Here is a 16,565-nt window from a genome sequence, read left to right as displayed (position 1 = left end):
CTGTGGGTTTTCTGTTCACTTCCCTGGTTGCCTCCTTTGATGTACAGAAGTGTTTTAGTTTAATGAGGTCCCATTTGTTGATTCTTGCCCTTGTTTCCTGAGCAATTGATGTCCGGTTTAGAAAATCCTTTCCTATCCCTATATCTTATAGGTTTTTCCCAATGTTTTCTTCTAACAGTTTTCAGAGTTTCAGGCTTTAATCCATTTGGAATTGACTTTTGTGCAGGGTGAAAGATAGAGGTTTAGTTTCATTCTTCTATAGGTGGAGATCCAGTTTTGCCAGCACCATTTGCTGAACATGCTGTCTTTCCTTCAATGAATGTTCTTGGCCCCTTTGTCAAATAGCAGGTGTCTCATGAAGTAGCAGGAGGACTCATATTTGGGTCCTCAGTTTTGTTCCATTTATCTATGGGTCTATTTTTGTGCCAGTACCATGTAGTTTTTATGACTATAGCTCTGTAATACAGGTTTAAATCTGGTGTAGTAATCCCCGTGGCATTGCTCTTAGTGCTCAGGGTTGCTTTGGCTCCCGAGGTCTTTTGTGCTTCCATATGAATCTTAGGATGTTTTTTTTTCCAATTCTGTGAAAAATGTCATGGGGATTTTGATTGGCATTGCCTTAAATCTATAAATGACTTTTGGTAGGATGGTCATTTTCTCAATATTAATTCTTCCAATCCATGAGCATGGGAGTTCCTTCCATCTTCAGATGTCTTTCCATCTTCTGATGTCTTCCTCAATCTCTTTCTTTAAAGATTTAAAATGTTCATTGTAGAGCTCTTTAATGTCTTTGGTCAGGTTTATTCTGAGATATTTTATTTTTTTTGCAGCTATTGTGAAGGGGAGCGTTTCCCTCTTTAAGTTTCCTGTCATTCAGTCTCAGGTGACCTCTTCAAAGAAGTCACTGTTACCATCATCCAGGCCCTCCAGCAGAATTAACCTGCAGCCAGTGCCTTACCTATTCATGGTCCCTAAACACCTATATTGGTTATTTTGTCACTGCATCCAAATATCTGACAAAAGCAACTTAGGAAAGATTACTTTGACTCACAGTTTGAGGAGAAGTATCTACCATGGCAGCTGGAATTGACCTTCCCTCTGCAGCTTTGCACCTGGTTATTCCCCATGTCCAAAAGCTTTCACAACCTCCAAGAACAGCGCCATCCTCTGGGCACCAAATATTCAAACACCGAGATTTCACATTCAAGGCATAACACCTGTCATGTTGGAAGATTTCCAATTCCTGGCCCATTCATCCCTCCTTCTGGATCCTGTTGCCTCCTGAGCCACTGCTGTCAGAGTTGTCTCCAACTGGAAAGTCAACCTCTAACTCCCTTGTCAGAGTCTACCTTTCTTCCCTCATCTGTAGCTGCTTTGCCCTGTGTTTTCCCACCATCACAGAGGGCCTCACTGTCCAGTGACTTTAGGTAGCTCATCTTTTGCTGCTCCTCCTTGAAGCCATCAGTGATTCTCCCCTAATCAGTGCAGCCACCTGATCATCTTGATAGCCATTGCATCTGGTCTTCCTCCTTCCTAGAACATTCTACACTAGCCAGGTGACCTTGTAAACTGGCAAATCTGATCATACATTCTTGCATAGGAGCCTTCAGTGACAGTAGTTTGTGTCAGGAGAATACCTGAAAGTCACAATGTGCTGATTTTGTTTTCTAGCCTCAGGTCCCCCCTCAGTATCCTGGCAGATGGGATAGACGCTACTTCTTGTTCTCTCACTTCTGGACACTACTTCTTATGCCTGCTTCTTCCTGTTCTCTTACTTCCTGTCTGCCTCACTTCAGAGACTGTGCTTAGCTGACTTCCGGCTCTCCCCTTGTCCCCACTTTTTACGCATAGCAGCATGTACCAGTGAGCTGGGTAGGTGGACTCTCCACCAGAATGCCCTGTTTTAATCTCAGTTCTGCTCTAGGTAGCAAGCTCCCTGCAGGCAAGGGCTGTGCCTGCTTTTCCTTGTGCCTGTTTCAGCCTAGAGAAAACATTTGTTAAATGCATCAGTGAAACTTAAAAGGACAGATGACAGTGGAAGAGGAGATGGTAGTTCTTCATGCATAAGCTACTAAAAACTCACAAATTATGTTATTTTCTAAGTTCCATGTGGTCATGTTTCCTCTCCCTGTCACTTTGAAAATTAAAGTAATTCTTAGGGAGAATTGTATATAAACCGTCTATCTGACTAAGATTGAGATTAAGACATGAAACGATGTGAAGGAGTTTGTTCATTAAATCAGCATACCCTTTTCCAAACAAGAAGCGGCTGTCCTTGTTATTCTGTTGTTCTTGGTACTGTTTAACTAGGCAGTTATAGGCCAGTTCTTTAAAAAGCCTACTGTTAAAGTCAGGTGTTTTGAGATTCTTTCATTAAGTGTAATATGAACTTGGGTTATTTATTGCTATACAGTCTACATCAAAAATTACACAATGGAGCAAGTAGTCTTTGATTCTGAGCTTGTCACACCACATCATTGTATATTGATTTGACTAGACAGGAACACAGAATATTGCATTTCCCCCATTGTCCAGTATGCTTGGAGTTTGTGGCCATGGCTTAAAGCATTTTGCCTACAAAATGAAATCATTTATCTTCTCAATCAGTTTGTCTGCAAAAATTGCTTATTTTCTTTAGTTTTTGTTCTTGATTTGAAAACACATATCCTTCAGAAAGTTTGAGAAACATGTAAAATGGAAAAGACACATGATGGCAAAGATCTGTTCTGAGAGAGAGAGAGAGAGACTAACTGCATGTGCCTCCACAAAGATATGTTCTTAAATTAGCAACAGGCGAGATGAGCTTTAGGTAATGGATGTGTAGTATGAATTATTTATGGAGGCGCATCATGGTTATAGAAACTGCCTTTCTTAATTGCATTTCAATAAAGGAATAACAATGAGTTGGTGTGCTGTTCTTTAAGAAGTACAGACTGCTTTGAGATGGACTTAAAAATTCACCAAGTCTTTCTTCAACAGGGCAAATATATGGATATTGAATTTGACTTCAAAGGTGATCCGCTTGGAGGAGTGATAAGTAACTGTAAGTATTTTTACTTGAATCTTTGTAAAGAAGTTCACAATAATAAAAACAAGTATTTATGATCGAATATTTTAAATACTGTGTCTTTTAAGAGATGGGAAGACTATTTCCTTCTCTTATATTTTCAATCTTTACATTTCAAATTGCTTTATAATAAAATGTAAGGTGTGTACACACACACACACACACACACACACACACACATTATTTGTTTGGTTCTGAGTTTTGAGAAAATCTTACTGTGTCACCCAAATAGACCTAAAAAACTCAGTCTAAATGGTTTTAAAGATTACTTGAAATTGTTACCTTTGGAAAAAACTTTTTAGAAATCTACTACAGAAATATGTGTTCACGCGAGACTTCTTTGTATCTTATAGGTTTAAGCCAATCCAGTATGAGAAGAATCCTCCAAGAGTTATTTTTAACAAAATGTAATCTTTGATTGGAGATAAAATCTAAAGAATTAATTTAGTGTTGCTAAGGATGGAACCCAGGGCCTCCTCATATACATGAGGCATCTGCACTGTATACCTCAGCCCTTAAACATAGTTGTTTTTATAGTAATAACTTTTTGAAGGTAATATTTATCTGTTACAATGAACAGGTCTATACTCCAAATGCTATTTTGAGATGTTTTCCCTCACTTCCAATATATTTAGATAATCAAAATTGATATACCTGTTGGGCGAAACATGGAATCATTCACCTCCTTTAGATGTGATTGGCATTGGATAAGGAAGGGTTTTCTGTTAAGGTAGAGAAAAGAACAGGGTTCGGTGAGGGCTGCTCAGCAGCTCCAGGTCTGGAGTGGGCGTGAGCATGCCACCCCAGGTGTCTGGTGTCTGTTTTAAGTACAGTATTCCTGCATTGCCTTGAACACTACCCTGATGTTTTGTTGGTTTCAGGATTGGTGCATTTGGAAATTAATTACAAAAATTGGTTTATGCACTCCCAGACATAGTCTCGTTATTCTCTTGAGACTTTTGTATGTTTTGAAGATCACAGTACCAAAACTATTATTGCCTAGTTACTACCCAGAATACTATAGGGATTTTTAGAATGAAAATACACTCAAGTCTAGACTAGATAGAAACCTAATAGTAGGCTCAAGTATCAAGAGCCTTCATAGCCATTCCTTTTTCAAGTGAAACATTTTACTGAATCCCAGAAGTGAAGTGCACAAATTGAGCTGTGATTTGTATCCCAAGGTATTTGCAAGTTCTTCCTAATCAACCCTAGGGTCAGAGGAATGCCGTTTGGAAATTAGTGTTTTGCGTAATTTGGGTACACTGTATAGCTGAATGTGGGTTGTATGTAAATATGTGTTTGTGTGTGTCTATGCATACACATATGTGTTGTTTGTATGCATGTGTGCACATGTAAAGGCCACAGATCAATGTAGATGTTTTCCTCACTATCCACCAAAGACTAAATATTTCACTGAACATGGAGCTCACTGATTTTGACTAGCCCCAGAGAGCTTCCTGTTTCTGTCTCCCAGTGGGATTTTAGGCTCATCCCAAAGTGCCCAGCTTTTTATGTGAGTGCTAGAAATCTGAATTCATGTCCTCATGTTTGTGTGGCAAGCGATTTACCAGCTGAACCATCTCCCAGCCCCCACACAGCTGAATTTTAAACTATAAGGTTTTCATAATGCCTTACAGACTAAGGCTAGCATTTCCTCATCTTTGAAATAATGGGACTGAATTGAGTAAATTCTGTGGTTCTTCCCATCTCAGCATTTTGTAGTTCTTAGATGGCTTAACTTTTTGTTTTCATTTGCCTGACTATGCACTTTCATGTACTACACATTATGATCACACATACTTGGAAGTATGTATCACTGAGAAATGCCTTGAAGGGAAAGTTGTAATATGAAATGAAATTGGATAAGATACTGCAATTTAGATTAGATGATTTTATATGCCAAATATGGAAGCAAAAGTACTCATACAAAGTACATATGCTGTGGCCAGAAGCAAACCATTGTAACCCCTGCCCGGCTGCCTAGACACATTCCCTCACAGCGTAAGGCAGCTACTGGGAACAACCCAGGTAAAGACATGGCTCAGTTTCAAGACTGTTATTTTTAGGAATGATTAATTTTTATTCTGCAAGTTATCCATAAATATTTAATGCTTTCTTCTTACAAGGCAAGTTAACTCTAGTTATTATGTTAATAGTATTCTGTTTAAAATGAGCATTAAGTTTTTCATTTTTATTATAGAACTTGGAGCTGAACATTTTGGAATGATTTAATCAATACAGTTCTTCAGGATTCTAGAAAAATAATTAGGAGCTATTTTATTTTAAGTATGAAAAATAACTTCAGTTTTAAATTTTTAAATTCAAGTTCTAAACAGAATGTCTTCCTGCCTTCTAATTTTTACAGTATCCATGGAGAATAAATACTGAACACTCACTTCTTTTCCAATTAAGATTAGTACGAATGGATTTCATATGGTGTTGGTTGCCAGTTGCTCCCACAAGGAAATTATATTGAAATTTGTGGTAGTGGGAACACCCTGGTATTTAAGAGTGTCCTTTGCTTTAGAGAGGAAAGGAATACATTAGCTGTGAGAGCAGGAAATTTCACCCCATATAGACAGAGCACTGACTCATGGTGTTCACTGGGAGCCACTTCACTGGCTTTGGGGCATGGAAAACAATGGATGAATCCCTCAGAGTTCTCTCTAGGCCACAAGTTTGCTTCTTGTAGCCTGGAACAGAGCACAGAGTTGCCATTTTGTAAAATCTGTATGTCACCTCCTTTTCCAGGAACCCCTAGTAAAGCACAGGTTGTTAACTGGCTAAAATGATTACCCTGAGAGAGGTGCCGGGTCCCTCTAGACAGGAAGTGGAAAACAAAGTCCAGCAACTCATCTCCCTCTTCCTAAAAGAGGTATGCATAATATTTAAGACTGGCAGTCACTTGAAGTTATAGATTCCTGAGGGTAGTGTCATTAGGAGGGAGGTGTCATTAAAATAGAAGGTGGCAAATACCTTCTTCAGGGAAGAAGATAAAATCCATAAGCACATGCAGGTGGATGTCCTGATGACCTGGAATGACATTTCTCTCATTTATTTAGGTTTGTTGCCCTTGTACTAATTGAGCACTTATATTTGAAGATTTTTTTTTTTTTATGCGTCTGCCATTATGAACTGAACCTTTAAGGAACCTGAGTTTTTTGTTTGTTTGTTTTGTTTTGTTTTGTTTTGTTTTGTCTTTTTTTGAGACAGGGTCTCCCTGTAGCCCCAGCTGTCCTGGAACCAGGCTGGCCTCGAACTCACAAAGATCCGCCTGCCTCTGCCTCCCAAGTGCTGGGATTAAAGGCGTGTACCACCACACCCAGCGTTTTGTTTGTTTTTAAATATTCCCAGGCACCTCTCTAATGTGTGTCACTTGGAAGTAATTTAGACTGAGGAGAAAATGGGATATAAATCTCAAAGGTTTTTATCTGATCAAAGAATCATGCACAGAGGAACATAGTTTAGGATTTCAAGTAAGTCACCTAACGTGTAAACCAAGGACAAGAAATCTGGTTGTCCTCTTCCTAGTAGGATATGAGTTTAATATCTGGCACACAGAAGGTGTATCTGCTGGAAATGAGGGTAGGATGGAGAAACACAGGCAGCCCTGTGTTGTCCTGCTTCAGTATTTGGGACATATTTCTAGCCTGCTGTGTGAACACAACCCTTACTGGTTTATCATATGATCTCCAATGTCTATAAACAAAAAGATACCAAGTTACTTCAGTTCTTTTTTTCTCCCTGTCTTCATCTTTGAAATGAGAATAATAATAGTCCTGATCTTAGGCTGTATGGAGATGGAGGATCAATTATTTATTATCATTTAAAGTGCTTGTTATGGTGCCTGGTGCATAGTAAACTCTCAAGAAGTTATCGCATTTTTTCTGTTATTAAATACTGATTTGCTTATTGTCTATATCCTTTCACCAAATACATCATACTCTATAAGAGCAGAGAGAGACTATTCATTGCTGAATGATCAGCAACTAAGAGTGTATGACATCTCAGGTATACACACACACACACACACACACACACACACACACACACACACTGAATTAATATCACATATGTAATTACATGCATTACAAATTTGAAAAGTTGCCGATTTAGTAATTTTATTTCATTAAAGAAACAAGTGCTACTGGAGATTGCATCCAAAACCTCACATTGCACACTCTACCACAGGCCTTTTTTGTTTTTTATTTTGATTCAGGGTCTTACCAAGCTGATTTTGAGCTCACTCTGTAGCCCAAACAGGCCTTGTACTTGAGAGTCTCCTGCTTCTGCCTCCCAAGTGCTTGGAATTATAGTCCTGGGTATTCTATGCTACTCACCTTAAACCAGTTTAAAATTCTTTTTCTAAATCCCAGAAAGGCAAGGAAAATTATAAATAGTCAAACTGTATCAGTTACTGTCACTTTGGTTAAGTTTGGGGGGAAAAAAAAAGATTCTGTGTACTAAAAATGGAGAGGAATGTTGATGGGCTGGAGAGATGGCTCAGCGGCTAAGAGCACTGACTGTTCTTCAGAGGACCTGGGTTCAATTTCCAGCACCCACATGGTGGTTGACAGCCATGTGAAGCTCCAGTCAGTGGACTAATGATCAGATCCAGCACAGCCAGACTTGGAAAGTGGTTACATATTGGAGTTTGCCTTCTTGCTGTTCTTGGAGTCTTTCTTTACTACTATGTGTTCCAACCCAAACTTGTCTGTTTGGGACAGAAGGGAGGATGTGGAATGAACTGTCAGACATGTTTGTGTAGGATGGAACAGGATTTTATTCTTTTTGCGTTGTTAGAGGTTTATAGCTTTGTTCTTTCATATCTTTGATTTTATTGATGGCAAGTTCATTGATTAGGAGTGAAGCTGCCTGTTCCAACCCATCCTCGGAGAAACTGATCTAGTTTGGTTCCTGATACCATATGCATGAGGTAGATTTGGAGAGCCTCTGTAGATGAGTCAGTTCTCATTAGTGAACATCAACCAGTGAATAGTTTCTGCCTTTAATCTGTCTTCCTTAGAGCCACAAATCATCAAAACATTAAGACAATACATTTCCTCATTTGTAAAATTTAGGCTGGACTTTATTAGCAGTTTGGTGGGTTTTTTTTTCCTTTTTCCATTTTCATATATAAGTATATTGTGTGCATGTGTGTATGCATGTTTATGTTTATGAGCACGTGTGTTGTGCATGTTCTTGGGGATACCAAGGATTAACATCAGGAAGCATTCTTGATTGCTTTCCTACCTTATTCATTGAGGCAGGTCTCTTATTCAAACACAGAGCTCTTCAATATGGCTAGTTTAGCTATCTAGATTGTTTTGGGGAGCCTACCTTCTGAGCTAGAATTACAGGAAGGCCACCACATCTACCTGGCATTTGCATGACTTTTGGGGATCTGAACTTTAGTCCTCATACTTTTAAGAGGACAGAATTAATTTTAAAATCTTATCTCCCTAATAGCTAAATATACCTAAGTTCATATCTAGAATTTTCCAGCTAAACTTTCAAAAATTCTTCTCAGTAACTCTCTGGCTGTTGGGTAATTGGAGGGTTGGTATGTAATCATCTAAGAAGCAGCTCTGAGATGTTTTCTTCCAGTGTTGCTCTTCAAGCCACTGGAGAAAAGGCGCAGGGTCTCTGGGGCAATCAGCATTCTGAGTCGCAGGCTTTCAATATCATCCTGTCTTCTCTGGTGAAATTAAGACAAAGTAATTTTTTTACATGCCTTCATCGAGAACTTGGACCACTCCCCCCCTCCCCCCTTCCCTCCCTCCTTCCCTCCATCCCTTCCTTTCTCTTTCTTCTTTCTCTAAGACAGCGTCTCCCTGTAGCCCCAGCTGGCCTGGAGCTCCCTATGTAGACCATACTGACCTTGATCTTGAGAGATCCACCTGCCTCTGCCCCTCAAGTGCTGAGATCAGAGGCCTGCACCACCATGCCTGGCTCTTTTTCCCTTTTTCAATACTCAGTCTTTATGAATTTAATTGTAATGGCACCACTAGTAAAGATTTAATTTTTTCTTTAATTTCCAAACACCTGCTAGTTTAGATGGACAGTTAAACAAAACCTGGTCGTGGAGTCACACAGGACTTCATGGTGCCCTCCTGTCCATCTAGACAGTAGCTGTAAAGGAGGGCTGAGGAGACAACAAGCACATCAGAGGAGATGACGGGACACCGAGGGGAAGTGCTGCAGCTTTGCAGTCAGTGTGGGGCCACTTCTTTTTCGAGGAGAGGAGATTATGTATAAAACAATTTTTTTTTTTTGCCAGGCTGTCTAATCTTTCATTATACCCCAGGATAATAAATCTAACCCTTTTACTCAGTTTTATTCTTTGGCCTATTAAGAAATAAAAGCCTTCTCGTCAGCTGGTGCAACCATGAATGTTTTATTCCCCTTACAATTTGCCTAGGGGAGGTGTACTAAGACATGAACATGCACATGTCCTGGATTAGTTGATAATTTCACAAAATTAGAAAGCCCCTAAAGTGATGACTTGGTTCTTTATGTCAGTAGTCAGTAATGGCACAGTGGGGTAGGGGGACAAGCTCCCAGTTCAATGTTTCTTTGTCTCTATTGTTTCGTTTAACATGGCTTAATAAGTTTGCCTCTTCCTGTATAATGTGCAATTTATATTAAACTTGATGTAAACTTTACATCTTGAGGAGGGGATGCAGTTGCATTGGAGGCTCTTATATGCTCTCCTGTACTAAGTATCTGGCATCTTGTAATGACTTCTGTAAATCTTGTTAGTAGAGGCTCAGCCAGCACTGACATCAGTACCTAAGGCAGAAGAGAAGGCTGTGCCAGTGTTGTTCTGTTTTGACTTCATTCAGGGGCACGTTTAAGTAAATTAAAGTGGTTAGGTGAGAAGTCCTGTAGTGAACTGACTTTATGTTCTCTACTTTGAGTGATTGTTTGATATGGCTTCCTGCTGTTAGATTATGTTGGTACATGCACATTTAGCACAAAACGCCAACAGGGGATGGTTTTGAGCATTAGTAAATTATTTTGGGGCAAATATCTTCCCTAATTACTTTTCTACCTGGAAGCTTATGACTTATAAGAAAAGTCATAAAGAAGCTGAAATAGGAGGCTCTGGGGTAATAGTGTAAGCATTTTAAGTAGTAAAGCCTTCAACTGCTTTGTAATAAAAGGTTTCTCATTTTGTGATAGAGTTGCTTAGTGAATTCATGTATTTCAGATAAAGTACAATATTTCCAAGTGTTTTTAAGGTTTTACATTCTTCTTTTGCTAGAAAATTACACAGCCTACGCATGAGCCTTTACCACCCAAAGCTTAATCTCAGACTGTCATTTACCAAGTGTATGACATGCGCCTCATTTTCTCTTCTGTCAAGTAAAGGTGACAGAATCAACCAGCCTCAGAGAAGTCAGGGCTGAATGTTCAAATAAATGGAAAGGAAGTTGAACGTCTATGTCTACTTCCCTTTTGCACCCTTCCTTTTAAACAGGTAGCCCTGTGAATCATTTGAATATGGTAGTCATTAGAGATCATTATCAGTCCATGAGTGGATCAAGAAGTACATTCTGCCAGCCTTCCTTCTCACATGCACAGTGGATACTGGTCTTTAGGTTTCTGTGCTGTGATGCATCTGACAGCCATTGCTGTTTCTACATTCTCCGTGGTCTGAGCAGTTCTTCAAAGGGACCAGACATCAGGGTGACCAGTGTGTTGCAGTTGCACAGTGTGGCCAACAGATCACCTGCAGTTTGAGAGTATTATTTTATGCCTGGAAGCATCAAAATTTGCTTTTGAGAAAAGACTCTGTAAGTGCTGACAAACAGTCCGTTTTTGCCATAGTTTAGACATGATTAAGATGACACTATCCGGGTGAGATGTCAGAGACTGACAAGATGTGCAGTGCTTATGGGATGTGGCAGGGTTCTTAGGGCTATGGGGAAAGCCTGGGTGTTTTAGTCATTTTGCCTTCCTCACTTTCTCAGTAATAAGAAACTTGTCATCTTTCTTTGTATGTATGTGTGTGGGAGGGGAGCATGCATGTGCCATGGTACACATGTAGAGATCAGAAGACAACCTTAAGTGTTGGCCCTTGCCTTCTACTTTGTTTGAGGCAGTAACTCCTGCTCACAGATGAGTATACCAAGCTGGCTGGCTTGTGAGTTTTTAGGGATTTTCCTGTCTCTGCTTCCCACCCATTTCACCATAGGAACACCAGGATTACAAATACGTACTCCTGCATCTGGCTTCACCTGGTTTCTGGTATCCTAACTCTAGTCTTTCACACTTGCTCAGCAAGTGCATTTACATCCTGGCCTTCATGGTAGGAAAGTGCTTTATCCACTGAGGCATCCCCCCAGCCTGCAACTTATCTCACTTATCTCTGTTGGTTTGAATGGCACAGTAACTGAAAAGTGTGATTTGTAAGCCAAGAGAAAGCCTTCATGTTTGCAGTCTGTACTGTGCCCATTCCTGAATAGTTCGTTCCTGGTGCACAGTGGGTAAGCAGTGAGCCGACTGAAGGAATTTGTACATTGATGGTTGAAGCAGACTTCAGACCTTGTTTATATTTCCCATGTAGTCAAATTATTTTCTTTTAGACTTGGGGAATTTCCTTTGAGGATTAATTTCTCCCTGAAGAATCTGCCTGTGGATTCTTTATTCTAAAACTGTAGTAGTAGTTTACTACCTCAGAGAAGCTCCACTACTTGATAAGTAAAATTATACTATATTTTTGCCTTTACCTATTTATTTCTTTGCTCTGGTGTTAGTTATATGCTTGTTAATTTACTAAAATTTAATTTCTTTCAAGATGATGAGTATTACTCATTACTTTTCCCCCTAAATTATATTGACTAGTGCTTTTCACCTTTTGTCCTCCCCCTTCTTTTCTGAATGTAAAGTCATTTTTCTTCACCTACAATTTGAGGGCAGTGTAGTCTCCCAAGTATTGTGACAGCTAGAGATGAAGATAAAAAGATCTGCAGCATCTCATTTTTTTAACAGTTTTTGTGTTTAAATATTTTTGTTCTTTTTTTCAGTAGGTTCAATATATGTCCTTGAAATTTATCTCTTCATTCTTTTTAAAGATTATTTTTATTTACTTTTATTTTATGTGTGTATTGCCTGCATGTATATAAGTGTACCCGTGTTATACAATGCCTACAGAGGTCAGAAGAGAGTGTCGGATGCCCTGGAACTAAAATTACAGATGGTTGTTAGCTGCCATGTGGGTGCTGGGAATCGAACCTGGGTCATCTACAAGAGCAACCAGTGCTCTTAACCGCTGAGCCATCTCTTCAGCCCCTCGTCTCTTCATTCTCACTAACAGCTTAATGTATTTAGAATACTTTAGGATTTCCCATTCATCATCTCCACATCATTTCTTGCACTCTATCCTCAAAAGCTGGTGTGGATTGCACAAATAAAGACTAAAAACATCAGTGAACATTCCTCAGGAGGCTGCACAGTTTTCTCCTTTTATCCCTATCCCCCTTTAAATAACATTGTATTTCAACATCAGAACTCAGATGTGTCAGTAATAACAGTAAACAGAATTGATGATTTGGGATTACATATCTAAAATTTATTTTATAGGTAAAAACTTGTATGTATAAAGATGTTTTCATTGTTAAAACCGGCCTTTGCCTACAGAGCTCAGACCCTCTTTTGAATTGCTGTGAGGGGTTAGCAGGATTCTAGGGACGAATTTCTGTAATTTACTGTCACAGTGATTCCTTCCCGGTTTCTTTGTTTTTTTTCATTTCTGGATAAAAGTTTAAAAACTTGGTAAGACCTTAAATTTAAGAGATAAAAAAGTATCCAGAATCGGTAAAAGTATACTGCCAAATAACACAAAATTTCAAGACTGAATATCTAGAAAAACTTTCTCTGATTCTTCCAGAAGGTGGAGGGTGTGTGTGGAGTGTGGTGGCTGCACCTGGATGGGATGGTTTGTTTCATGGCCTAGTTCCCCAGCTAGCTCTTGTCTGTGTGTTCAGCTGAACGATGATGCCTAATAAAATGAGGACATCAACACACAGTAACTCAAAGTTTATTTTACTATGTGGAGTCATAACTGAATGGCTGCACTTTGTTGCTTAAATTTATAACATTTCATTTTAAAGAGTTTAATATCATTAAAAACTAAGAGATATTAGTATTAAAAGCTGTTTTCTTTAGTTGGCTTATTGAATTGACCTGGTTAATTTGATGATTTTAGTTGAGCTGTACTTGTTTTTTCAAAGTAGAACTTAAAATGTAACTTCTCTTATTGCTTTTAGTGAAAAAGAAAAGAGAAAAGAAGTATGGTTATTTGAAGGCAAAATGAATTCTATACATGATTTGATTCTTTGATTCTTTTTTTTTTTTGCTTTAGATCTTTTAGAGAAATCTCGGGTTGTTAAGCAGCCAAGAGGTGAGAGAAACTTCCATGTGTTCTATCAGCTGCTCTCTGGTGCCTCTGAAGAGCTCCTCCGTAAGTCCTCTTTCTGTTTTGTTTTTTATTGTCACAGCATTTTCTGAGGCATTTTCTGTAAAACACGGTCCATATGTTTCCCCTTAGATGTTTTCCATGACTCGTTGAAGTAGAGAACATGCTTTGTTTGCTTCTACCCCTCCCTAGTATCTCTCCATGTTCCCCGCCTCACCAGGGACTGTGCCACACACCCCAGATGTGTTACTAGAGCCTGATCGTGGGGGAGAGACCAGCCACACATTTAAAACCTAAAGCTGAAGACTATGTTTCTCATAGCAAGACAAAATTAGCCACGAGTAGTAAATGTATACAGTTATGTAAAAAATTGCTCAGTGGGGATTTGAAAATCATAGGGAGTAACAGGCATGATGGCTCAGTTGCTGATGGCACTTACCTCCAAGCCTGACAACTTAAATTCAGTCCTCAGGACCCTCAGGACATGGTAGAAGGAGAGAGCTACTCCCATAAGTTGCCCTCTGACCACACATATACTGTGGCATTCATGTGTGGACATGTATCAAACATTTTTAAAAATCATGGGAAAGATATTTGTAGCTAATGCAAGTTGACCTTCAGATCGGTTAGAGAATTAATATCACATTCACAAGGACATTCAGTAGTTAGTAACTGCTTGATTAAACTGCTTGAATATCCTTGTGAATGTGATATTCATATTGTTGGCTTTTTAAAGCCAACAACATTCAGGAAGATAAGCTATTATTGTTTTGGTTACCTTTCTTATTTCTGTGACAAGATACTTAAGAATAAGCAGTTTAAAGAAGGAAAGGTTTAATTTGGCTCATGATTTGAGGGATCCAGCCCATCATGATGGGGAAGGCAGGATGGCAGCAGTGGTTTGTAGCTGTAGGAGTGAGACTATGAGGTACTTGCTCACATCCGGGCAGAGCAGGAGCACAGAGAAATGAGTACTGGTGTTCATGTGACTTTCTCCTGAAACCTTTTGTTTAGTCTGTGCCTACATGGGATGGTGCCATCCACATTTTGGGTGTGCCTTTTTACAGTTAAATCTCTCTGGAGACACTGAGTTGTGTTTCCTAGGTGATTCTGAATTCAGTTAAGTTGACAATGACCATTAACTGTCAGCACCATCCTCACATTATAACGATCAACAAATACACATTGCAACACCACTGAAGTACTCATTATATGTGTATTAGCAAGAGTTGTGAAAAATAAAAAGTTGGTATTCTATCTAGACTCTACTGTTCTACTGAGAGTGTATGGGTGTCACTTCCAAGAGAGGAGCTCCTCCTGGGGATGTATCACTTCAGAAGGATTCAAATGAGTTCCAGAATCACTTTGTCTGAAGGACATTTCCCACTCTTTAGCATTTATTATTATAAACAAGAATGAACCCTAGTAATGATGAGGAATCACCATCTAGGCTTCCCATGTTAAAATATTACACAGTAATAATAAATGTAAAAAGCGGGGTTTGAATAATGTACAACAGTGACAAAAGTGAGTTTAGAAAATGTTAATATTTGTGCATCTGTTTTTGTTTTGTCAATTCAACACATAATATGAAAGTCATTTTACCTGAAGGATAAAGCAGTGAGGTGGTGAAGATGAGTTCATTTATTGAAATAATTCATCAATTTGTATATATGATTCAACAGACAAACTTAAGCTTGAGCGGGATTTCAGCAGATACAACTATCTGAGTCTGGACTCTGCCAAAGTGAATGGCGTGGATGATGCTGCCAATTTCAGAACCGTTAGGGTAAGAGGAAATTTTCATTACACCTTAAAATGGGTAACCCCATATTGCTCAGTCAGAACTGGTAGTAATTCTGAGTTTTCTTTAAAGTATAATTCATGCTCCCCAAGGTTTTAGGCTTTTCTAAGAATTCATTATGTTTTTATGAGTTTGGTTTTATACTAGCTCAACAATCATACCAGGTTGTGAAAGCTACGTTTACTAGAGTATGCAATTTTATCATTTATCAAAAGGAGCCTTCATCTATTATCCTGGGACTTGACTTTTAATGTAGTCTTGAAATCCCAAGTATTTTTATAGCCAAAGTTAATTTCCAAATGTGAAAACTGCTTTTTGGATCCTGGTAAATCGAAAATGTTTTTTGGACAGAAAATCCTGTTTTTAATAGGTTTTAGAAAATTGATGTATACACCGGAAGAATTAGCATTCTTCATTCATTAGAAAAGAAACAATTTTACATAATTCTCTGTTTTCTGTCTTTATGTGGCACACATTTTCAAAATTACCCCCATTATGACATTATGGTAACTGGGATTTACTTCCAAATGAGACAGCTGGGGTTGTGTTGAGGGGGAGAATGGGTGTCATATTACCAATAAAACAAGATTGGCAGCAATTAATTGCTGTGGCTGAATGAAGAGGATGTGGGATTCTTTCCTTGCTCTCTCTACTTTTGTTTATGTTTGAAATTTCCATAACAAAAATGTACATTGCTCCTATTGCTGTGTAGCCTAGCCCCCCCCTCCCCTGCCCTTCTCTCTCACACACACACCACCACCACCAGCTGTTCTCAGAAAAAAAAAAATCATCTCTCAGAGTATTCCATTGTGTAGAGCTTTATAAACATCCTCATATGGAAGCAATAGTCTGGACATGATTTTGTTTAAAATTTGAGGTCAAGGCCAGTTTTCTAACCTCTGTGCATGGCACATAGTTGGCCACTTCATGGACATTTGTGAACGAATGTGTGTCCCTTGTACCTTTTGGGGCACTTTACCTTTTAGCAGATCCCCAGTGTGGAAAAAAGAAATTAGTTGTAATGTTTGAAGTGAAGGCAGGGACCTAAGGCTTAGCATCCAGCCTCCTCTTTTCCTTCTGTCTATTTACATGATTCCCCTCCTCCCGAAGCCTGTTCAGTACTCCCAAGGTCCTTGAATCACAGCTTAGAAACACTGAACAAGATAATCACTTTGTGTTTTGAAATTTTTTGTACCCCTGAAATAAATCTGTAATATGAATCTGTAAAACAAGCAAACAACAACAACACAACAGCTACAGAACTATAG

At 38.9% G+C, this 16,565-nt stretch overlaps 1 protein-coding gene across 6 annotated transcripts in view; it reads left to right on the top strand.

Moving 5' to 3' along the window:
- Positions 1 to 16,565, top strand: part of Myo1b (myosin IB) — a 181,346-nt gene that overhangs the window by 107,253 nt on the left and 57,528 nt on the right. For all 6 annotated transcript variants that reach the window (XM_029564750.1, XM_029564746.1, XM_029564749.1 and 3 more), the window contains exons 7-9: positions 2,980 to 3,043; positions 13,440 to 13,538; positions 15,179 to 15,282. In XM_029564750.1, coding sequence (XP_029420610.1) covers positions 2,980 to 3,043; positions 13,440 to 13,538; positions 15,179 to 15,282 — 267 coding nt within the window. The remainder of the gene's footprint in view (positions 1 to 2,979; positions 3,044 to 13,439; positions 13,539 to 15,178; positions 15,283 to 16,565) is intronic.

Source organism: Nannospalax galili, unplaced genomic scaffold, assembly GCF_000622305.1.
Source record: "Nannospalax galili isolate Female #2095 unplaced genomic scaffold, S.galili_v1.0 scaffold115, whole genome shotgun sequence".
Taxonomy (NCBI): Eukaryota; Metazoa; Chordata; class Mammalia; order Rodentia; family Spalacidae; genus Nannospalax; species Nannospalax galili.
This window is presented reverse-complemented; position numbering and strand designations above follow the sequence as displayed.